This window comes from Wyeomyia smithii, chromosome 2 (genome assembly GCF_029784165.1).
Source record: "Wyeomyia smithii strain HCP4-BCI-WySm-NY-G18 chromosome 2, ASM2978416v1, whole genome shotgun sequence".
NCBI classification, from domain to species: Eukaryota; Metazoa; Arthropoda; class Insecta; order Diptera; family Culicidae; genus Wyeomyia; species Wyeomyia smithii.
The window spans coordinates 138,616,056-138,640,976 of record NC_073695.1 but is presented as its reverse complement, the minus strand read 5'-3'; the positions used below and the strand labels follow the sequence as shown (position 1 = coordinate 138,640,976).

At 40.7% G+C, this 24,921-nt stretch overlaps 2 protein-coding genes across 2 annotated transcripts in view; both read left to right on the top strand.

Annotated features, from left to right (window-relative positions):
* Positions 1 to 24,921, top strand: part of LOC129724341 (mitochondrial glutamate carrier 1-like) — a 469,805-nt gene that overhangs the window by 112,388 nt on the left and 332,496 nt on the right. The gene's annotated exons all lie outside the window — the stretch shown is intronic.
* On the top strand, positions 16,314 to 16,874 carry LOC129719976 (uncharacterized). The gene has a single exon (XM_055671380.1). It carries the CDS (start codon positions 16,314 to 16,316, stop codon positions 16,872 to 16,874), a length of 561 nt encoding a protein of 186 aa, XP_055527355.1.

The following is a 24,921-nucleotide window of genomic DNA, read 5'->3' as shown; positions in this document are numbered from 1 at the left end:
CAGCATACGACCAAGTTCCCACCGGCTCCCCAATCTTCTCATGGTTGCTCGTATTCCAGTCGGTTCCACGTGGAGTTAAGAATATGGCATTATGCCTTGGACCACACTGGGATCTATTTTATGCCGACTAGCACGGGTGTACTGCTGGTACGCACTGCCCAGCCGTTTACCAAACCTAGTTCGCCTCAATATCGAATCAGTGTCAGCTGAAAGAGATGGTCAAAATATTCAATACATCTTCGGAGATTTATTCCCGATTGAAGTGATTTTGTCTTCTGTTACGACACTACTTTATGCGTTTTTAAATAGGCGCATTGTAACTCTTTTTCCTATTTTTTTAAATGAAGTTTATGAAAACTAGCCCCCCCTAGAAAGTTGCCTTAGTTGCGCCCATGATCTTACTTGGGATTAAATTAGAGCAGGTTTCCAGTTCATCTTTGGTTTTAATTTCTCTTTCAAAGATATGTTTGTCGATCAACAGTTTACTGTTGTAGAGATCCCAGTTGGTTTTCCTGGGTTCTCTATGGTTTCTTGCAAGATTTCTCCTGCACAGTAATCGAAAAGAATTTGCCTGTGATCTGATAGTGAGATTTCATCAGACACATGCCAATTCTATATATTTTCTGAAAGTTTGTTGCTGGACAAAGTTATATCCAGGACTTCCTCACGTATAGCATTTATAAAAGTGGGGTTATTACCTTGGTTGCATATATCTATGTTATTTGTTAGTATATATTCTAAAAGGCACTAACCCCTTTTGTTTATATTTGTACTACCCCAAACTGTGTTATGAGAGTTTGCATCACATCCTATTACGAACTGTTTAGTGTTCTGTTTGCAGTAGTTGATAAGTTCCTTCACTTCCGTTGGAGGGGCTTCTTCTTGTTCCTCAGGAAAGTATGCCGAGGCGACGATGAGCTCCGCTCTTCCTCTAGCCGTAGGAACTTCTATTTGTATGGTTGCTAAGTCTCTGCTGATAAATTCTGTAATTGGAGTGACGTTAGTCAAAGCACTTACCAGAATGGCTGCCCTAGGAAGAGGCTGCGCATCGTCAAAGATTAGCTTACCGTTATTACTGGGGATCCCAAGTATTTTATTTTTACTGGCCCATGGCTCTTGTATAAGGGCCACGTTTATAATTTCTTTGGTGAATCTTCGGCAGAGGATCCCAGTAGCTCCTCTCGCATGGTGAAGATTCACCTGAATGAATTTAATGGTTGGTTTTATGTTCGGATTCTTGGGATTTTCTTCGATTCCCCAGGTCAGATTGACGATCCCTTTCCTCCTTATCCTCACTGTTACGTGATTTTTCGGGGGTGGCTGGGTCCACCCAATTGCGTTGCTGATTTGTCCGCTTCAGGCTCGCCTCTCTTTTCCAGTCTGGGTTTATCTTTTTCCCGTCCAGTAATATTGCGAGGCTTCTGTCTCATCGTTTCCTCGCGTTCTGATTCAAGTCTTATATCTCCACGATTTTGCCTTCATCATGGGCGCAACTAAGGCAACTTTCTAGGGGGGGCTAGTTTTCATAAACTTCATTTAAAAAATAGGAAAAAGAGTTACAATGCGCCTATTTAAAAACGCATAAAGTAGTGTCGTAACAGAAGACAAAATCACTTCAATCGGGAATAAATCTCCGAAGATGTATTGAATATTTTGACCATCTCTTTCAGCTGACACTTATTCGATATTGAGGCGAACTTCAGTGTTTCGTTATAGGTTGGAGGACAATTAGCTCTGGCAGGTGGTTCTTTTCAAGTCCCCGCTGTCCTTATTGCCTCCAACCTTGTATTAACCGAGAAACGGCTAGCATTTGAGCGTTGGTAATCCTTTTTCTTTTTCGGAATAGGGTTACCATCACTGCTGTTGGATGTATCGAACGGTCTCGGTCTTTCAGCGTTTTCTGATTGAACCCTTCCTGTTTGGGATTCCGTTGAACGGTTCTCGGGCTTCATTTACGTTGTACCCCTGTAGAACTAATTTTTTCACCATTTTTTTCCCGGTTCCACTCAGGTAATTTGGTCCTCTCCACCCATCTTGGGTTTTGTACGCCTCTTCGTCCCGGGTTTGCCCTTTATTTATTTCAGTTGGAGCGGATTGGTGTTCAACCTGTTGACTTCCCGCACTGTGCGTTGGATTCTCACAAGGATTATCCTCTCCATCACCTGATTCCACTTGCATCGGGGAATTAAGGATAGACGACGAGCACGAAGAAACCTCCTCTGATGAGTGACCTTCTATTTGCTTCAATTCGTCTTCGATTTCACCAATTTCTAATTTTTCCGACAAGTTGGACATTTTTATTTTTATTTTTTTTCCATTTAAAAATAAATGAAATAAAATCGATTTATTATTTGTCTCGTTGAATACCGTCCTTTTTCTGACAGATACAAGTCGTGAGATCGCATGCGAGCTAATCATTCATCGTACGCAAGCTTTAAGCTTGCATGCGAGTGTGATCAAGCTCAAACTTGCATGTGATTGTGGATGCTAAGTTAACTTTATTTCACGCAAGTTTTTAGGAAAAACCTAAATTAATCCACCTAGCGGTCAGACCCAGCCTTTCTCATCCAATTTTTTATTTGTAAAAATAGGTTTACATGAACGCTTCAAACCAATAAATGTATATTCACTCTTTAGGTTCTCAAAAAAACTGATGTTGTAATCTTTGCATCTAAAAATGCAGTCAAGTTTGTCTGTCTGTCTGATCCATATAGGCCCGAAAACTACCGAACCAATCGACGTGAAAATTTTTATGTAGGGGTTTTTGGTGCCGATAAAGGTTCCTATGATAGTTTGAGACCCCTCCCTCTTCTGGAAGGGAGGGGTCCCATACAAATGAAACATAAATTTCTGCACAAGTCAAGAATAAACCAAGCAAATGAAACCGAATTTGGCATGTGGATGTTTTAAGGGGTAACTAATATGTTGGATGAAACACAATTTTGTGCACATCTCGAGAACTAATCAACCAAATGGAACAAAATTTGGCAGGTAAATGTTTTTAGTGGTAACAAATATGTACATAATGGTTTGAAACCCGACTCCCTCTTCTATAAGGGAGGGATCCCATGAAAATGAAACACAAATTTCGCACAGCTCAAGAACCAATCAAGAAAATACAACCAAATTTGGTATGTGAATGTTTTTAGAGGTAACAAATATGTTTATGATGGTTTGACGCCCCTCCCTCTTCTGAAAATACATGTTTCTTCACAAATTTCTGCACATCTCGCGAACTAATCAACTAAATGGAACCATATTGGCAGGTGAATGTTTTTAGTGGTAACAAATATGTTCCATAATCGACCTCAGACAACATTTTGGATTGTAAGATGGTAACTTCCGGTTTCTGGAAAACAGCCGAAAATGGCCGATTTCCACCCAATATAATAATATCCGGATCTAGAATAATACACAGGAGCTAAAATCGACCACAGATAGCATTTTAAATTCTAAGATGGCGACTTCCGGTTTCTGAAAACAGCAGAAAATGACCAAATACCACCCAATATGAGTTTTTCTTGAACCAGTATGCCGTTCAAATCCAGAAATTTTCTCCAAATGCCATTATGAAATCCAAAATGGCGAATACCGGTGTCGGAAAAACAGCGGCAAATGACCAAATACCACCCAATATGGGTATATCCGGAACCGTAATGATGCACTGGAGCCACAAATCGACTTCAGACAACATTTTGAATTGTAAGATGGCAACTTCCGGTTTCTGGAAAACAACCTGAAATGGACGATTCCCATTAAATATATATTAACAAATTTTGTTCTATAATCGACCTCAGGCAACATTTTGGACGATTCCCATTAAATAAGAGTATCTCCGGAACCAGAAAGATGGACAGAAGCTAAAAATTGATCACAGACACAATCTTGAATTTTAGGATGTTGACTTCCGGTGTCTGGCAAACAGCCGGAAATGACCAAATTCCATTCAATATGAATGTTTTCGGAACCAGAATTACGCCCAGATGACAGAAATTGATTTCACAGGCAATTTTAAAGTCCAAAATGACGACTTTCGGCTTCTGAAAAACAGTCCAAAGTGAACATATATCACCCAATATGAGTTTTTCTTTAACCAGTATCCTAAATACCATTTTGAAATCCAAGATGGCGACTACCGGTTCAATATGAGTATCTCTGGAACCAGAATGATGCAAGGAGCTAACAATTGACCTCAGGCACCATTTTGAATTGCTAAATGGCAACTTATAGGCAACAGTCGGAAATGACCGAAAAATATTCAATATGGATATATCTGTAAACGTGATGATGCTTAGAAACCAAACATTGACCCTGGACACCATTTTGAATTTGAAGACGACCACTTTTAGTTTCTGGAAAACAACCAAAAATACCTCCCAATATGGGTATTTCCGGTGTCAGATTGATGCCAGAAAGTCTGCTGATAATGACAGAATACCACCCAATATGAATATATTCAGAATTAAGGCGATGTACAGAAGCCAAAAGACGAGGATGTTGTCATTTCGATAAAACCAATCATTTCAAACGATTTGTTATTTGACTTTGATCATATCCTATGGCCGATTCGTCGTGCATTTTCAGACTTTAAACACATCGCAAGAAATCAATGAATTTGGAACATTCAAATAGTACGATACCACATTTAATTTATGTTGAAGCCACATATATCGATCAAAGCAGGTATAGTTTTAAATAGTCTTTGAATTTCTCTTCTTTCGATAACATTTGAGCCACATATCAAATTGTTATGAAGTTTGTTATTTGTAAGTTTGAGAGATGACTCGTTCGTATGACACTAGTTATGTTCAAATAAGTCATGTAATCTTTGAGATAATAGACTTTCGTTGTTTTATTAACAATTTAATACATAACGGTTGCTTAAGTTCGATTATAATCAAATGAAATGGGAACGTGTAGGGCTGCCAAACTTTGAAACCACGTGTTCAATCATAATTCATCAGTTAACCTTTAACCAGCCCGCTCATCTGATAATAATAATCAAATCGGTTGTGTAGTTTCTGAGATAATGAAGTTTCGTGATTTTCACAAGTCGGCACGTTACAAATGAAGTTACAGTTCGATTGAAAGAGCTTTTGTCTTTAACTCAGCGTTCATGAGTATTTTGAAAGAGACAAAAGAAAGAGTGTTGATATCTCTTCCTTTCGCCACTAGCCGAGCCACAAGGATGTCCTCCGTTCCAAGACGTTTCCTGGCTAGGGCGGTCACTTGTTCCACAGAAACCTCGTGAGCGATCCGCGAAAGGTATAGGCAAAATTTCGGTCTAGCTGCAGGGACAACTGCAATTTCGGTGGAGGCAGAAGGCGTGCTGACCGTGCCGTGTTTTATTAACAATTGAATACATAACGGTTGCTTAAGTTCGATTATTATCAAATGAAGTGGGAACGTATAGGGCAGCCAAACTTTGAAACCACGGGTTCAACCATAATTCATCAATTACCTCTTAACTAACCCTCTCATCTGATAATAATATTGATCAAATCGGTTAGGTAGTTTCTGAGATAATGAAGTTTCGTGATTTTCACATTTCGGTACATGACAGACGGGGTGAGAGTCCGATTACAGTAAAATTTAATAGGGTGTTATGAGGTAGCTAGACTTATTAATTGACACTAATTTTGTGGAAATCGGGTCAGCCATCTCTGAAAAAAGTGGGTGAGTTCAAGTAGTCTTCGGAATATGTTCCTTTGCATAGCTGGATTTCAAATTTTTAAACATAACAGGCAAAGTAATACTTCGATTGCAAAACAAATCAATAGGGTCTTATGGGGCAACAAGACCTTCCATTTGACACTGATTTTATGAAAATCGGTTCAGCCATCTCTGAGAAACATGAGTGAGATTAAACAGTCTTCAGAACACGTTTCTCTTCATAACTTCTGAACCACTAGTTCAATCTCTATGAAATTCAAAACTTAAAGGTTTTCTAGATAGCCCGTTCTTTTGAAACCAATTTTGTTCAAATCGGTTGTGTAGTTTCTGAGATATTGATGTTTCATGATTTTCACATTTTTAAACATAACCTCTAAACTAAAAATCCGATTACAATAAAATTCAATAGGGTCTTATGGGGCAACAAGACCTTTCATTTGCAATTAATTTCATGAAAATCGGACCAGCCATATCTGAGAAAAGTGAGTGAGAATAAAAATCTGCACATACACAAACACACACACACATACACACACACATACAGAAAATGCTCAGCTTGTCGAGCAGAGTCGAGTGATATATGCCATTCGGCCCTTCGGAGCACTTTTATACTTTCGGTTTTGCAAGTGATTGCTATACCTTTCTAGGAGAAAGGCAAAAAGAGAACTTCATTACAAGCACTTGTGTTTAAAAGTTTGTTGACTATCTATTGTAAAGACTATGGTACTGATAGATATCTCATTTTATTGAAAAATCATACTTATCACTTCCAAATCACTCAAACTTCACTTTTTTCGTGTACTGTGAGTATTAAACTTTATCACTGTCACTACTTCTAGGCCAAATTTTGATGATTTCTACTGAAAAAAGCTGAGAAACTGCACTGCGTTTTCTGTTTACTTGCACAGGTAGGAAGTGTTGCCAAAATATTTGATCTTCAGGGCCTTGTTACCCTCTGATAGTGGAAGCTTTATGGTAGCAACCTGGGTGCCGGCCGGGCCCCTGCGGAGACGAACTGCCTCCGCGGTCACTACCACTCCACACTCTCGCTCGAAGGCTTGCGCTATGTCGCACCCTTCGGTGATCTCGTCCAGGTTTTTAAGCTGGAGAGTCACTTCAGGAGTGAGGGCTCGGATTTGAACCTCCTCGCCTACCACTTCCTGGGCTGCTTTTTATAGGCACAGCCCTTGCCCTTTGCCTCTTTGCAGAGTTCGAGGATCATCTCGCCGGTGCGCGACCGATGAATTGACCTGACATCCGCGCCGAGGTCTTTGAGCTTAGACTTGCCTCTCATGGCCTTCAAGACTCCCGCGTATTTAGACGCACCCGTCTTGAAAATGAGCGCGTCGCCCTTGCTCCGCCTTTTCGCCCCTTGCGGCTTTTTATTGCGGTCGCCGCGCTTCGCGCGTCGTTCCCGCTTCTGCCGCTTTTTGTCCACCACGGTGCTCCAACCCGTGGCTTCGCCGTTTGTCGGTTCCTTGCTCGGCTGGATTGACGGGGCAGCATCCTGGCTGTCTCCGAACAACCGCCTTCGTTGCTTCCTGGGCGCCGATTCCCCCGGAGAGCCTCTGGCACGTTTGCCAGTCGGTTCAGTTGGACAGACTTCGGCAAACGATGCTGCAGCTGTTTGTGTGTATTTAGACACAGCTGCAGCATTCCCTTTTTTAGGCTGGTTAAGACTTGCCTCTAGCGCGAGTGCCCTGCTTTCGGCATCGTTAGCCCGTTTAAGAGCTTCCGAAAACTCGGATTTCGCGCTGCAAATATTCACGCATAGCAACAGAAGACATTGCTTCAAATCTTTCAAAATGTTGCTACGTTCGTCCGTGAACTTGAGTATTTTATCAAGTTGTACGGACACAGCCTCTATGCTCGGGAACTTGTTCGTGTGGCTTTCTACTGCAGAGAGTAGCATACATAGCCCCAGATATCTGTCCCCGTTCCTTGGCGGTCTTAGGTGTTTCCACCTTGCCGCCAGTCTTCGCTGTTCCGGTTGGTGCTGGCTTAGGCGTGCCTGCCTTTGCCCCAACTCGGAACTCCCCTGTCGGTGTCGCAAAAGGTGTACCAACCTGTGCGCCGCCTTTACCGGCATCCACCAGTCTCGGTGGAGACCGAGCGATGCCTTGCCTGGCAAACGGGTTTACTAAACCGTCCGCCCCTTCCGCTACCTTCACTTCCTCATCGACTTTGAAAAAATTCATCTTTGTTAATAGGGTCCCCCTTCCAGCCGCTATCCTTGGTCATGGTGGAGTGGTCGCCTGTATGGTCCCATGGTGGCCTACGCCGGAGCAGTGAGGTCATGGCTAGTGAAGGTCGTCATAGCCCCTCATGAGCAACTATGACGCCTCCCGTCCTGCGTAGGTGATGAAAGGGCATCTGATCCCACTCCTGCCTGATTTCCATCAGGCAATGATCGCGGAACTCACTGGAAGGCCTGCCAGGTTTTACGCGACGGAGACCCCTGCAGCCGTATACCACCTCGCCGTTTCAAGCCGTTGTCACACGAGCTTACTAAGGGAGCTCGGTGCAGGTGCCAGCCCAACGTCGTGGTATAAAACCGTATTCCATCTCAAAAACCTAAAACACAGCGACCAGTACACCATAATTGGAACCTTACTGGTATCAGCCTCAATAGGCGGGTTAGTGCATTTGGGTGATGGGAACGGCACTGTACGCTCTGCCGAAGCTGCTTACAAGTGGCCGCGGCTTTTACGGAGAATCGATTGCCCAATGCCCGAAACCCCACCACTCCCTAGGCAAGCTCCCGCTGCCGGTCCGGGACTGATCGATGCTATCACACACCTATCGGTGGTCACACAGCGCGTGCGTGGCCTCGACGGTCGCCAGGCGTCGACCCGTGGGGGCCTGCAGCTCGGCCGGTGTGCGTGTGTGTGTGTGTGAGTGTGTGCGCGTGTGTGTGTGAGCGCGTGTGTGTGCGTGTAAGTGTGCGTGTGTGTGCGCACCTGCTGCTTTATTGATTATTATTCGGTACCTTTCTTTTTCCTGTTGTGGGAGCATTTTGGCTGGTACTACGCGTTGTGATCTTTTTCTGGGGAGGGAACAAATACTCTTTCCTGCCGCCGGATCTGGCCCGATGGTGTCGTTTTCGCTGGCTGAGATCTCGCTGTCGCTTCCAATCGAGGCATTGTTCTTTCGGAGTCTTCGTTTTGTCTCTCGGTCCACGGTTCTAAGGTCGTTAGTATCGGTATCGGGTGAGGTGTCCTCTGTTTGCGCTGGTGTGTCTTGTGCTGATGTTTTTTCCGTTGCTGTTTTGACTGTTGGCTGCTTCGCATTTGAATTTTGTATTGTTGTCTTTGTTGCTTCCGATGATGATGACACCTTTGTCGATGGTTGTTTATTTGTTTTTTCGTCGCTGGGTTTCGAGGATGACGAATTGCGTTTTACTGCTTCATTGCAGGGTTTTCCAGGATGAGCCTCTAGGCCACACCATTGGCAAGTTAGACGTTGATTTTTGTAGGTAACCAAGCTTTGTTCGGAGTAGGTTCGACCGGCAAAAGTGTCAAAACTTGCTTTAGGTTTTGATAAACGCATACGCACGATACGGACGCCGTTGTAAACACCCGGGAAGAAATTTTTCCATGTATCGTGTCTAATAGACAAAACTTCTCCATACTCGCCTATTATACGTTCTATTGACCTCGGACTAAACGCTCTTGGAAGGTCATGGATGCGTACATCAATGGCATTGTCTTCCATGTACACCGGAATAAAAAATTTGATTGCTTGTTCCGAATACGATGTTTCATGTTATTTTCGGTTATAAATTTTTCAGCTGCATCGAGTAACTTGAATGTGATCAACACACACTTACGAACATGATGCATTTGAATACTATCGACTTCATCGACATTGATTTTCATCTCGCTTTTCATTATTATTTCAACTTCACGATATATATTGTTTGTGATCTACTATGCACTGCCCCGCTGAGTAGTGAAAGCTAGCCAAACAGTACACAAGGGATATTTTTTTACTTATAATAATTACGGAAAGTGAACCACATAACATGGTGATTTTGCTTCATTGACTAATAGTGGAGATCTATAATCTCCCATCTAGAATGAAGAGACAACAAGTAAATGAAATCGAAAAAAGAAATCGAGAGAAATGAAAGAATCCTTTTGAAATGTTTCTAGAGATTTAACAATTTTTATTTTCGAATGCATTTAGGATCCTCCCGTGAGATCTGTCACTTCAATGTCAAATATGACTGACGAATTGCGGTCCGATAACTGCAAAGTTGTTGCAGTTATCGGTCTTGCTGTTGCAAAGGCGTTGCAGTTGAAAGGCGTTGCAGTTAAAAGTCTTGCAGTTATCCAACGGCGTCTGTACTCATATTGGATGTAATTTGGTTATTTTAGACTGTTTTTCACAAACCGGAAGTCGCCATCTTGGATTTCAAAATGGTATTTATAATAACTTCTGGCCTCTGAGCGTCATTCTGGTTGAAGGAACCGGAAGTCGCCAACCTAGAATCCAAATGTGGTCGATTTCAGCTGCTGCGTATAATTCTAGATCCTGAGATACTCATGTTAGACGGTTCCATTTAGTTGATTAGTTCGCGAGATGTGCAGAAATTTGTGGAAACATGTGCTTCCAGAAGAGGGAAGGGCGTCGTACCATTATGGACATATTTGTTACCTCTAAAAACATTCACTTGCCCAATTTGGTTCCATTTCCTCGGTTAGTTCTCGAGATGTGCGGAAATTTGTGTTTCATTTGTTTGGCGCCCCTCCTTTCCAGAAGAAGGTGGGGTGTCGAAACATTATGGACATATTTTTCTCCACTAAAAACATTTACCTGCCAAGTTTGGTTCCATTTAGTTGATTAGTTCTCGAGATGTGCAAAAATTTGTGTTTCATTTGTATGGAACCCCTTCCTTCCAGAAATAAGAGGGGCATCCAACTATTATGGACATATTTGTTACTCCTTAAAACATCCACATGCCGAATTCGGTTTCATTTGCTTGGTTTGTTTTTGAGTTGTGCAGAAATTTATGTTTCATTTGTAAGGAACCCCTCGCTTCCAAAAAAAGGAAGGGTTCTCGAACTATCATAGGAACCTTTATCGGCACCAAAAATCCCTACATACAAATTTTCACGTCGATCGGTTCGGTAGTTTTCAAGCCTATATGGATCAGACAGATAGACCAGACTGTATTTTTATATGTATAGATTACAACATCAATATTTTAGAACCTAAAAAGTGAATATACATTTATTGGATTGAAGCGTTTACATGAATTTACATGAATCGATTTTTACAAATAAAACTTTGAATGAGAAAGGCTGGGTCTGACCGCTACACATAAGACGGTTCCTATATAAAAGAGTGGCCAGAATTAGCAAAATGCGAATTTCATATTCAGGATGTTTTGAGCACATGATTTTGTAGTATTTTATCTATATTTGCAAAATTTTTGAATGAAATCCTGATACAGAAAAAGGTTCATGTTGAAAAATACCTTCAAAGTTACCTAGTTCAGAAACGAAGAAAAATAGTTTTTCTGAATATTTTGGAATATATGAAAACCTACAAAAGCTGTCATGGTATATTCACATATGATTGAAAGCTTATTTAATTAGTTTCCTAAACAGGATGGGTAATGGATTTCAACCCTACAGAGTCAGTCGCAGGCCACATTGAAAATATGCGTAATTTTCCTAATTTTGACCATCAAAAACAATCAATGTAAACACGTGTAAGCACAGCACCTGATAGTGTGTCTGAGCGCCCTACTTGTGCCCTTCAAAAATATGTGTTGAAAGTTTGCGGAAAATTTGCGTTTTGGTAGAAAAAGATGATTAAAAATTTTCCAATTTTTGCAATTTTTGAATTTTTGCGTGATTCATCAACAAAGTTTTTCATATATTATAGCAATTTGGTTCAAAATACACTAAAAAAAGTGAAATTATTAGATTAATTGGTGTATTAGAGTATACGTTGTTTAAAACATATGTTAAAAGTTTCAGTTAAATTTGCGTTTTTGTAGAAAAAGATAATTTAAAATTTTTAATTTTTCATGTATTTTTTTGAAGTTTTGTGGAGACTTATCAACTTATGTCATAGCAAGCAGGTTTAAAAATATACTGGAAATCTTAAAATTAGTATGATTATTCAGTTGTACATACTTAAGTAAAAAAATATTTTTTTTCGTTTTGTTTGATAAAAAAAAGTTTAATATTAACAATAAATTGATTTTCGCGTGCATCTTTATTATTTTCAAACGATGTTTTTTTATCAACCCAAAGTTTTTGACGTAGAATACGTCTTACGGCAACATATACAGGGATCCAAAACATCGAGAGCGTCACGAAAATTGTCCAATTTCAAACGTTTTAAACTCAGTCAGTTTCCAACCGATTTCTGTCATTTTTGCAGCAATCGATTGGAGAATCATTTAAGCCACCGTCCAAATGCAGTAAATTGTAATCTGATTGTTCGAACTATTGTACTATTGAAAATTGTTGACACGCAAATGTCGACTTTTGATTGGTCGCTTGCTGCCTTTCCCTAAAAAGGACGACAGAATGGAGTACCTAGTTAGCCAGGAATGCACTCCTTGAGCTATATAAGAGACTGTTTCTCCTCAAGCAAATCAGTTTACTAGCAGCGGGCAGCAGCACTGGACAGAAGCAGCGACGGTAGTGCAATGGGCAAAGGCGGCGTGGAGCACCAGCGGAAAGCAGCGACGCGTGTGTCGCTAGCTATATAAGGTGTGTGGCACGCGTGACTTGCTTCAGCGTGCGTGGCTTGCTATATAGCGTGTGTGTATGTTTATATTCGTATGCATGTTTATAGCGAGTGTGGCTTGCTATAATGCGTGTGCATGTCTAGCGTGTCTGTGCCTGTCTATAGCGTGTATGCTTGCTATATAGCGTGTGTGACTAGCGTACTTTGCTAGCTATATGGCGTGCGTGGCTAACTGTATAGCGTATGTATTTTTATAGCGTGTATGCATGTCTATGGCGCGTGTGTGCATGTTTATAGCATGTGTGGCTTGCTATATAGCGTGTGTGTGACTATCTGTAGAGCGTGTGTGGCTAGCTGTATAGCGTGTGCATGTCTATAGCGTGTCTGTGCATGTTTATAGCGTGTGTGGTTTGCTATATAGCGTGTGTGGCTAGTAGTATAGCGATTAAAATTTTCATATATAATTGCAAATAAATCACCTCATGTTGAATTTATTTATCACTGTAAATCATTCAGAACTAAATAAAAAATTTGCCATGTTGAAGAACGTTATTCAGTTGTCAGTAAATGGCATTGACAAACACTATTAACCTTTTTTGACTTCAGCTAAGCCTCAAAGTTTATCTGAAGAATTTTTGAGCTAGAGAGCCTGATTCACATAATTTTTTACTCAACTCTTACTATTTGCAGCAATCAGTTATAAAATTATCTACGCTATCGTAAAATGCGAAAAATTGTTATTTGAACTATTATACTATAGATGGGGAATTCACTATCTGCCCTCGTCTATAGCCTCTTCGTAGCCACTGCCTAAATTAAGATATCTTAGTGCAACTTGATACAAAAGACAGCCCCAAAACTATAGAGGTACACGTCATCTGGAGCAGGGAGACCATTGAATTAATTAACCCCAATTGAGTGTATTCCCAAACCTATTGCAAGAAATACATTGACATAAGACAGGCTGTCGTATTCTTCGTTAACTCTGCGGTCGTGTCTAATAAACAACCTCTTTAACTTTTTTTCTGAAATTTATTCTGTTAACCCATTATAACATCGCTAAGAGACTTAGCGACCATTCATGTGAAATCCTACTAAACCGAATAAAAAAACGAATTATTATCCCATAAAATGATTCCCAGAGTTTGTTTTATGAAAACACGGCCATGAAACACCACACGCAAACTTCTCTCACCAAACACAAATATCACTGCCAGAGTTAAACAAATGGTTCGAGCTTGCATTTGGGCATTTACTCGTCGGTTACAGTTGAAGTAGAAGCTGCGTACCGGATATGTCGGCATACAGCATAAACAAATGGAGGTTCTCATGGTCGAACTTCCCAACATTGCAGTCAGGTTTTTCATTTACAAAATTCCATTGAGTTCACCGTCAATCTCACAACTACTCCCACACGTAAACCTGCAATCTCACACATATTGTTATGCTCTTGAATCATGCGGATCATATGTCTTTTATGGCTGACTGATTCTAGTTCATTCCTTTGAGTCGGTCTGATTGCTTATGTATGTGGAGGAAACAAAATTTTATGTGTGCTTTACAGTTCTGAAGTTTTATTCAAGCGTTTTACGAAGAAGCGAGCAATGTCAAAAGTTAGATTCATGCGCCATCTATTGGGACAAATCGCGAACTAACTCTCAAAGCCATAAGAAGCGTTTTACAATTATGTGCATCTTTGCTGAAAACAGTAATCGTTTATCTCGTTCCACTAACCAGTTATTTACGTTTATTCGAAAACACAAGACATTTTCCTCAGTTTACGTGGTTTACGTTTACTTTTCTTATATATCATAATCATCTGCAGTGCCAACAATTTGGCACAAAAAATTGATTTTTGCCGGAAATTTCAATTTTCCGACCATTGTGCGCTAGGTGGATTAATTTAGGTTTCTTTTCATAACTTTCGAACCACAAGTTCAATATTTATGAAATTCATAAGTTAAGGGTATTTCAGAAAGGCCGTTCATTTGAAACCAATTTTGTTCAAACTGGTTGTGTAGTTTCTGAGATAATGCTGTTTCATGATTTTTACATTTTGATACATAACCTCTAAACTAAACATCCAATTACAATAAAATTGAATAGGGTATTATGGGACATCAAGACCTTTCATTTGCAATTAATTTCATGAAAATCGGTCCAGCCATCTCTGAGTAAAGTGATTGAGAATAAAAATCTGCACATACACACACACAGAAAATGCTCAGCTCGTCGAGCTGAGTCGAGTGATATATGCCATTCGGCCCTTTGGAGCACTTTTATACTTTCGCTTTTGCAAGTGATTGCTATACCTTTCCTTCTCCTAGAAAGGTATAGCAATCACTTACAAAACCGAAAGTATAAAAGTGCCCAAAGGGTGTGTGTGTGTGTGTGTGTGTGTGTGTGTGTGTGTGTGTGTATGTGTGTGTATGTGTGTGTGTATGTGTGTGTGTACGTGCAGATTTTTATTCTCACTCACTTTCTCAGAGATGACTGGACCGATTTTCATGAAATTAATTGCAAATGAAAGGTCTTGTTGTCCCATGAGATCCTATTCAATTTTAATGTAATCGGATTTTTAGTTTAGAGGTTATGTATCAAAATGTAAAAATCATGAAACATCATTATCTTAGAAAACACACAACCAATTTAAACAAAATTTATTTCAAATGAACGAGCTACCTGAAATATCCTTAACTTTTGAATTTTATAAAGATTAAACTTGTGGTTCAAAAGTTATGAAAAGAAACGTGTTCTGAAGACTGTTTTATTTCACTCATGTTTCTCAGAGATGGCTGGACCGATTTTCATAAAATCAGTGTCAAATGGAAGGTCTAGTTGCCCCATAAGACCCTATTGATTTGTTTTGCAATCGAACCATCACTTTGCCTGTTATGTTTAAAAATGTGAAATTCAGCTATGAAAAGGAACATATTTCGAAGACTACTTGAACTCACTCACTTTTCTCAGAGATGGCTGACCCGATTCCCATAAGATTAATGTCAATTAATAAGTCTAGCTTGGGGAGCTCCGTAGCCGCAAGGTTACAGAGTCCGCCTTGGTAAGCGGGTGGTCGTGGGTTCGAATCTTAGTAGAATCAGGCCATTTGGTTGCCAAAGAACTTTCGCATGGGTTTATTCTTAGGCTTCCTACCAAGTACCCTTTCTTAAATCTGGATTCTACAGTACCTCTGTCAATTCTAACAAAAATAAGTCCCTGTTGTAATAAAACTGGTGTGAGTAACGTAAGAAAGTTCTCTCCAGGGAATTGTATTTAGGCGATATTGTTAGGAGGGACAGAGGCTCGGTATAGTAGAGTAGTAAGCTTGAAACGGAAAGGTAAAACTTACACACAAGCACGGATATGAATGATAAGCGTATTACTTACTTCAATAGTATTGTTTTTTTTTGGCAACTCTGCTAAAGTTTGTTTACATCGCCGCGTTTTTGCTCCGTTTATTTGATCAAATTACTAGTGAACAAGTTATTATTTGCGGCTTATTTCGTGCCAACGTGAATATCTGAGTACTAGCTATTCGCATACAGTGAAGTTTCATGCGAAAACTAGCTTACGGTGGCATTTTATTGTTATTGGTGTACGGCGGTTACAACGGTGTACCGTTATTTTGGCCTGTTCATCTTTAACGCAAGTTTTGAGAAAATCGTGTCCGGTGTTATTTCGAGTACGTGTGTCTGGTGTCTCTACACGCAGTGGGTAATAACGATTACCTAGTGATTATTCCTACGATTTTACAAGAATTATTGCCCTGCAAATCGACTTTGACAGTGTTGTGTTTGTTTACATCAGATCCTTTGCGCGATCACTAGCCTCACTCCACTCTGCTACCGTACTTTTGCACTACATTCATCCATAGTTTCTCTACGTTTGGTAGTCTCGTACTGGGAGTGTTATTTTGAATCGAGTACAGGATGTCTCTCATTTGCCACTCGTGCGCTAACGATATTAATGAAAGTCACGTTATTTGCCGTGGCTTCTGCTCTGCAGTTTTCCATCCCAGATGTACAGGTATTGCTGCCGTCGCATTCGAGGATGTGATGAAAAATGCACAATTGTTTTGGTTGTGCAAATCCTGTACATCGTTGATAAAGGACATTCGAGTTAGGAATGCTACTCGCTCTGCTCACGAAGCGGGTTTGGAAGAAGCATTAAACACCCATAGTGGCATTATGGAGAACCTCAAGGCTGAAATATTGAACGAACTAAAGAATGAGATTAGAACCAACTTCGCCACGTTGATGAACTCGAATTCGTTTACGCCACGATCGATTAGACGCACCGCTACGGATTCCCGATTTTCCAAACCTCGTCGACTGTTCAATGCCGATACCAATCGGTCCAATAAACCACTTTTATTGCACGGCACGGGTAGCACGCCTTCTGCCTCCACCGAAATTGCAGTTGTCCCTGCAGCTAGACGAAAATTTTGCCTATACCTTTCGCGGATCGCTCGTAAGGTTTCTGTGGAATAAGTGACCGCCCTAGCCAGGAAACGTCTTGGAACGGAGGACATTTTTGTGGCTCGGCTAGTGGCGAAAGGAAGAGATATCAACACTCTTTCTTTTGTCTCTTTCAAAATACTCATGAACGCTGAGTTGAAGACAAAAGCTCTTTCAACTTCCACTTGGCCTAGGGGAATTGTTTACCGCGAGTTTGCTGATAACAGATCTAGTGAAAATTTTTGGCAACCGAAACCTACTACGAACGACCCGCCTCACATCTTACCGGATCCAGGCGAATGGACGAATAAGCTGCACCCCAAGACGCATATATACAGCAAGTTTGCCGCGACGCACCGTATAAAGCACTATGGAGACCTCTTCTCGTTTCGTCACAGTCGTGCCAAATGCTGCCAGCGTTCATCGGAGTCGTCGTGGCCCTGTGATCGATTCCGCAGAAGTGGCTCTCCAGCCTGCTCCTCCAGGCAAGTATTCCTACTTCTTTGAACATGCACTTCCTGATCGCTCACCCGCTTCCAGTCTTTCATCGGCCGCTGGTGCCATCCACCCTGCTACTGATCTACATCCACGTTCTAAACCAGCATCTCGCTCAAGCCGTCATCACTTATGCTACTCAGCCGACATGTCATCATCCCCGGGACGCACATCATACCGCAGTATGGATGCCCAGGATCTACCTAGCCCAGTCGTGTCAACCGCTGGTTCGCATCAATCCCCAGCTATGAGTTTCCGCCTTCAATGTCGTCCCGGCCCTGGGTCTAGTGTTGGTGAAATGGGCTTCCAAACTGCAGTCTTGGCAAGTATTCGTGATTTGACAGTGTTTCTCGATCTGATGCACTCTCCATTCTTAGGAATCCGGCTACACCATCTCAACTTTTGATATATTACCAAAATATTGGTGGTATCAACTCTAGCTTGATAGACTACCAACTGGCGTGTAACGATGCGTGCTACGACATCTATGCTCAACGACAACACAATCTCCACTCAACTTTTTGATGACTCATTCACGGTCTACCGTCAAGATCGATCATCCATCAATAGTAATAAGCGCTCAGATGGCGGTGTTCTGCTGGCTGTAAGGTCCTGTTACAAGTCTCGCATATTGCATCCTCCCGGGGGATCAACAGTTGAACATCTGTGGGTGGCGATCACCAGCTCCGGAGTTACGCATTTTATTTGTATCGTGTACATTCCGCCAGATCGCGTAAATGATAGTTGCCTCCTTGAGCAGCATTTACATTCGCTCGAATGGATTGTCTCCCAGATGGGTGCAAGAGACAATATCGTAATTCTCGGCGATTTTAACCTGCGCGAAATCTCCTGGGTGCAAGACTCCCGTGGCTTCCTCTTTCCGGATCCTGGTCGCTCTTCGCTTAGACCGGCTTCAATCAATTTGTTGGATGGCTATTGTACAGCAGGACTCAAACAGGCCAATGAGATATTAAATAGTAACAGACGTACGCTTGATCTCTGCTCCGTTAGCGAGGAAATAGGCTTGGATTGTTCAGTCTCTCGCGCTCCTGCACCTCCCGTAAAGGATTGCAGACACCATCCTCCTCTCTTAATAACTATGCCAAAGAATTTGGGAAATTGTTTCAATGACGTGATTGATAGTGTGTTGTACGATTTTTGCAAAGTAATTTCAACGACATGAACGTGTTCCTTGCAAGTATCGATTGGGAGGAGACATTCCGTGATCTTGATGCTGATTACGCGGCATCTACTTTGTCTAGCATCCTGTTGTATGCCATCGATCAATTTGTGCCACGTAAACATTGCCTGAAAACTGCAAAACCTGCCTGGTCTAATTCGCAATTAAGGTTGCTGAAGAGAAGGAAAAGATCCGCACTCAGATTACATAGCAAGCACCGCACGGACCAAACCAAAACTCGTTACGTCCACGCGAACATTGAATACAGAGAGCTGAACAACCACTTGTACAATTCCCATTTTAGCCGACTTCAGCAACGCCTTAAGTCCAACCCGAAAAACTTCTGGTATCATGTTAACGAGCAAAGGAAAGAAACCGGATTGCCCCCGTGCATGACCAATGGTACAGACGAAGCGGATTCAATCCCTGATGTCGCAAACCTCTTCCGCTCTCAGTTTAGCAGCGTGTTCACTAGTGAGATCCTTAGCACCGAAGAAATCATGACCGCCGCTAGCAATGTACCTAGAACTTCTGCCCCCAACATACAAATGTCAATCACTAGTGATATGGTGACTAAAGCAGGAAAACAGCTCAAATCCTCTACAGGGTGCGGCCCAAACGGAATTCCTTCGTTAGTCTTGAAACGTTGCCTTGAACCGCTCGCAATACCGCTAACAACTGTGTTCAATCTGTCTCTATCATCTGGTGTTTTTCCTACTTCTTGGAAAGATTCTCTTGTTTTCCCCGTTTACAAAAAAGGATGCAAGCGAACGGTTTCGAACTATCGCGGTATAGCTGCTTTAAGTGCTACCTCTAAGCTTTTTGAAATTATTGTTCTTGAAACGTTATTCCAAAGGTACTCGAATTGCATTTCGCCGGAACAGCATGGCTTTATGCCTAAGAGGTCAACTACGACAAATTTAACCACCTTCACGTCGTTTATCATACGAGAGATAGAAAATGGACATTAGGTAGACGCTATCTACACTGATCTCTCCGCTGCATTTGATGTGATGAACCACGAAATTGCACTGGCGAAGTTTGACCGTATGGGCATCGACAATAACTTGCTGGCCTGGCTACGATCTTACCTCATCGGCCGGAATATGTCGGTGAAAATCGGTGATTTTGTCTCATCGCCAATTGCTGTCTCGTCTGGAGTCCCTCAAGGCAGCCATCTCGGTCCTTTCCTTTTCCTGCTATAAATGAACGATGTTCACAGCACCATCAAATGCTTCAAGCTATCTTACGCTGACGACCTTAAGCTATACTTCGTCATAAAGGCTTCCTTCCTCCATCAGCAACTGGAGCTGTTTGGAACTTGGTGCTGCATCAACCGGATGTCCCTGAACGTGTCTAAATGCTCAGCAATCTCATTTGACCGTAAGCGTGCTCTATACCATCACAACTACTCGCTTTTTGATACTGAGTTGAAGCGTGAAACGACAGTAAAAGATCTAGGATTGCTACTTGATTCGAAGCTAAACTTTGAAGAACACGTTTCATTCATCGTTTCGAAGGCTTCTTCCCAGTTAGGGTTTATCTTTAGATTTTCTAAGAAATTCCGCGACATTCATTGCCTAAATGCTCTATTCTGTGCTCTGGTACGCCCAATACTGGAGTATGCTGCAATAATTTGGTGTCCTTTTTATCAAAAAGACACACAGAGGATTGAAGCCGTTCAGCGGAAGTTTGTTCGCTTTGCCCTGCGTAGGCTTCCATGGTGAGACCCCCTCAACTTACCTGGGTATGCCGATCGGTGCAAACTTATCGATTTAGAGCTGCTAGAAGCGAGGCGATATGTGGCTGAAGCTTGCTTTGTAGGCGATCTGTTGCAAGGAAACATTGACTGCTATGCTCTACTGGGTCTTCTTGACATAAACACACGACGTCGCAATACTCGCTTGCATACCTTCCTTCACATCCAGCCTTCGAGAACCAATTACGGGTTAAATGAACCGATGCGTAGTATGTCTCGTGTGTTCAATCGTTGCTATTTTGTGTTTGATTTTAATGTCTCTCGTGTTAGGAATAAGAATAGCTTTAAGAGGATTTTCTGTTAATTTTTCTTTAGTAATCCTAATTTTAATCTGTCATTGGGGTAGTTATTTTATCTTTTTTAAATAATAATAATCATAATAATAATACTGCCAATAATTTGAAGTGCGGAGTACAGAAAACACCTGAACAATATCACAATAGATCTAATCTCTATTCGCAGTGATGAGTCCACACAGAAAAAAAAGTCTAGCTGCCTCACAACACTCTATTGAATTTTACTGTATTCGGACAGTAACTTCGTCTGAAATGTACCGAAATGTGAAAATCACGAAACTTCATTATCTCAGCAACTACGCATCCGATTTGATCAATATTATTATCAGATAAGCGGGCTAGTTAAGGGTTAACTGATGAATTAAGATTAAACACGTGGTTTCAAAGTTCCCATTTCATTTGATTATAATCGAACTTAAGCAACCGTTATGTATTAAATTGGTAATAAAACAATGAAAGTTCACTATCTCAAAGATTACATGACTTATTTGAACATAACTAGTGTCATACGAACGAGTCATCTCTCAAACTTACAAATAACAAACTTCATAACAATTTGATATGTGGCTCAAAAGTTATGGAAAAAACCTAAATTAATCCACCTAGCGGTCAGACCCAGCCTTTCTCATTCAAACTTTTATTTGTAAAAATAGATTTACATGAACGCTTCAATCCAATCAATGTATATTCACTCTTAAAAAATATTGATGTTGTAATCTATACATATAAAAATGCAATCCGGTCTGTCTGTCTGTCTGATCCATATTGGCTCGAAAATTACCGAACCGATTGGCGGGAAAATTTGTATGTAGGGGTTTTTGGTGCCGATAAAGGTTCCCATGATAGTTTGAGACCCCTCCCTTTTCTGGAAGGGAGGGGTCCCATACAAATGAAACATAAATTTCTGCACAACTCAAGAGCAAACCAAGCAAATGAAACCGAATTTGGCATGTAGATGTTTTAAGGGGTAAAAAATATGTCCATAATGTTTTGACACCCCTCCTTCTTTTGGAAGGGAGGGATGCCATACAAATGAAACACAAATTTCTGCACATCTCGAGAGCTAACCAACTAAATGGAACCAAATTTGGCAGGTGAATGTTTTAGTGGTAAAAAATATGTTCCATAATCGACCTTAGGCAACATTTTGGATTGTAAGATAGCAACTTCCGGTTTCTGGAAATCAGCCTAAAATGGACGATTCCCATTAAATCTGAGTATCTCCGGAACCAGAAAGATGCACAGAAGCTATAAATTGATCACAGACACAATCTTGAATTTCAAGATGGTGACTTCCGGTGTCTGGCAAACAACCGGAAATGACCAAATACCATTCAATATGAATGTTTTCGGAACCAGAATTACGCCCAGATGACAGAAATTGATTTCACAGGCAATTTTAAAGTTCAAAATGACGACTTTTGGTTTCTGAAAAACAGCCCAAAGTGCCCAAATACCACCCAATATAAGTATCTCCGGAGCCAGAATGTTGCAAGAACACCACTATGAATTGTAGGATGACAACTTCTGGTTTCTGGAAAACAGCCAAAAATGGCCGATTTCCGTCTGACATGAGTATCTCCGGATCTAGAATGATACACAGCAGCTGAAATCGACCACACATCCCATTTTGGATTCTAGGTTGGCGACTTCCGGTTTCTGGGAAACAGCCGAAAATGATCGAATAACACCCAATATGGGTGTTTCTTCAACCAGAATGACGCTCAGAGGCTAGAAATTATCTCAAATACCATTTTGAAATCCAAGATGGCGACTTCCGATTTGTGAAAAACAGCCTAAAATAACCAAATACCATCCAATATGAGTATATCTGGAACTAGAATGATGCAATGAGCTAACAATTGACCTCAGGCACCATTTTGAATTGCTAAATGACAACTTATAGGCAACAGTCGGAAATGACCGAATAATACTCAATATGGATATTTCCGTAAACGTGATGATGCTTAGAAACCAAACATTGACCCTGGACATTATTTTGAATTTGAAGACGACCACTTTTAGTTTCTGGAATAGAACCAAAAATACCTCCCAATATGGGTATTTCCGGTGTCAGATTGATGCCAGAAAATCTGCTAAAAATGACCGAATACCATCCAATATGAATATATTCAGACTTAAGGCGATGTACAGAAGCCAAAAGTCGAGGATATTGTCATTTCCATAAACCCAATCATTTCAAACGATTTGTTATTTGACTTTGATCCTATCCTATGGCCGATTCGTCGTTCATTTGCAGACTTTTAACACATCGCAAGGAATCAATTAAATGGGAACGTTCAAATAGTACGATACCACATTTAAATTATGTTGAGGCCACATATATCGATCAAAGCAGGTATAGTTTTAAATAGTCTTTGAATTTCTTCGCTTTCCATAACTTTTGAGCCACATATCAAATTGTTATGAAGTTTGTTATTTGTAAGTTCGAGAGATGACTCGTTCGTATGACACTAGTTATGTTCAAATAAGTCATGTAATCTTTGACATAATAGACTTTCGTTGTTTTATTAACAATTTAATACATAACTGTTGCTTAAGTTCGATTTTAATTAAATGAAATGGGAACGTATAGGGCAGCCAAACTTTTAAACCACGTGTTCAATCATAATTCATCAGTTACCCCTTAACTAGCTCGTTCATTTCATATCGATATTGTTCAAATCGGTTGTGTAGTTTCTGAGATAATGAAGTTTCGTGATTTTCACATTTCGATACATTACAGACGAAGTTACAGTCCGCTTACAGTAAAATTCAATAGGCTGTTATGAGGCAGCTATACATTTCATTTGACACTAATTTTGTGGAAATCGGGTCAGCCATCTTTGAGAAAAGTGAGTGAGTCCAAGTAGTCTTCGGAATGTGTTCCTTTTCATAGCCTGATTTCACATTTTTAAACATAACAGGCAAAGTAATAGTCCGATTGCAAAACAAATCAAAAGGGTCTTATGGGGCAACTAGACCTTCCATTTAAAACTGATTTTATGAAAATCGGTTCAGCCATCTTTGAGAAACATGAGTGATCTCACTCATGACTCAACAGTCTTCAAAACACGTTTCTTTTCATAACTTTTGAACCACAAGTTCAATCTTCATAAAATTCAAAAGTTTAGGGTTTCTAAGGTAGCCCGTTCATTTGAAATCAATTTTGTTCAAATCGGTTGTGCAGTTTTCGAGATAATGATGTTTCGTGATTTTCACATTTTGATATATAACCTCCAAACTGAAAATCCGATTACAATAAAATTCAATAGGGTCTTATGAGACAACAAGACCTTTCATTTGCAATTAATTTCATAAAAATCGGTCCAGCCATCTCTGAGAAAAGTGAGTGAGAATAAAAATCGGCACATACACACACACACACACATACACACACACATACAGAAAATGCTCAGCTCGTCGAACTGAGTCGAGTGATATATGCCATTCGGCCCTTTGGAGCACTTTTATACTTTCGGTTTTGCAAGTGATTGCTATACCTTTCTAGGAGAAAGGCAAAAAGAAATTCAAAGACTTTTTAAAACTATACCTGCTTTGATCGATATATGTGGGCTCAACATAATTAAAATGTGGTATCGTGCTATTTCAACGTTCCAAATTAATTGATTCCTTGCGATGTGTTTAAAGTCTTCAAATTCACGACGAATCGGCCATAGGATATGATCAAAGTCAATTAACAAATCGTTTAAAATGATTGGTTTTATCGAAATGACAACATCCTCGACTTAATTCTGAATATATTCAACTTGGGTGGAATTCGGTCATTTTCAGCAGATTTTCTGGCATCAATCCGACGCCAGAAATACCCATATTGGGAGGTATTTAGTTATTTTGGTTGTTTTCCAGAAAGTAAAAGTGGTCGTTTTCAAATTCAAAATGGTTTCTATGCATCATCTCGATTACGGAAATATCCATATTGAGTATTATTCGATCATTTTCGAATGTTTCCTAGAAGTTGCCATTTAGCAATTCAAAGTGGTGCCTGAGGTCAATTGTTAGCTCATTGTATCATTTTGGCTCCAGAGATACTCATATTGGAGGTATTTGGTTATTTTAGACTGTTTTTCACAAACCGGAAGTCGCCATCTTGGATTTCAAAATGGTATTTAAGATAATTTCGGGCCTCTAACGTCATTCTGGTTGAAGAAACACCCATATTTGGGTGTTATTCGATCATTTTCGGCTGTTTCCAAGGAACCGGAAGTCGCCAACCTAGAATCTAAAATGGGGTCTGTGGTCGATTTCAGCTGCTGTGTATCATTCTGGATCCGGAGATACTCATGTTAGACGAAAATCGGCCATTTTTGGCTGTTTTCCAGGAACCAG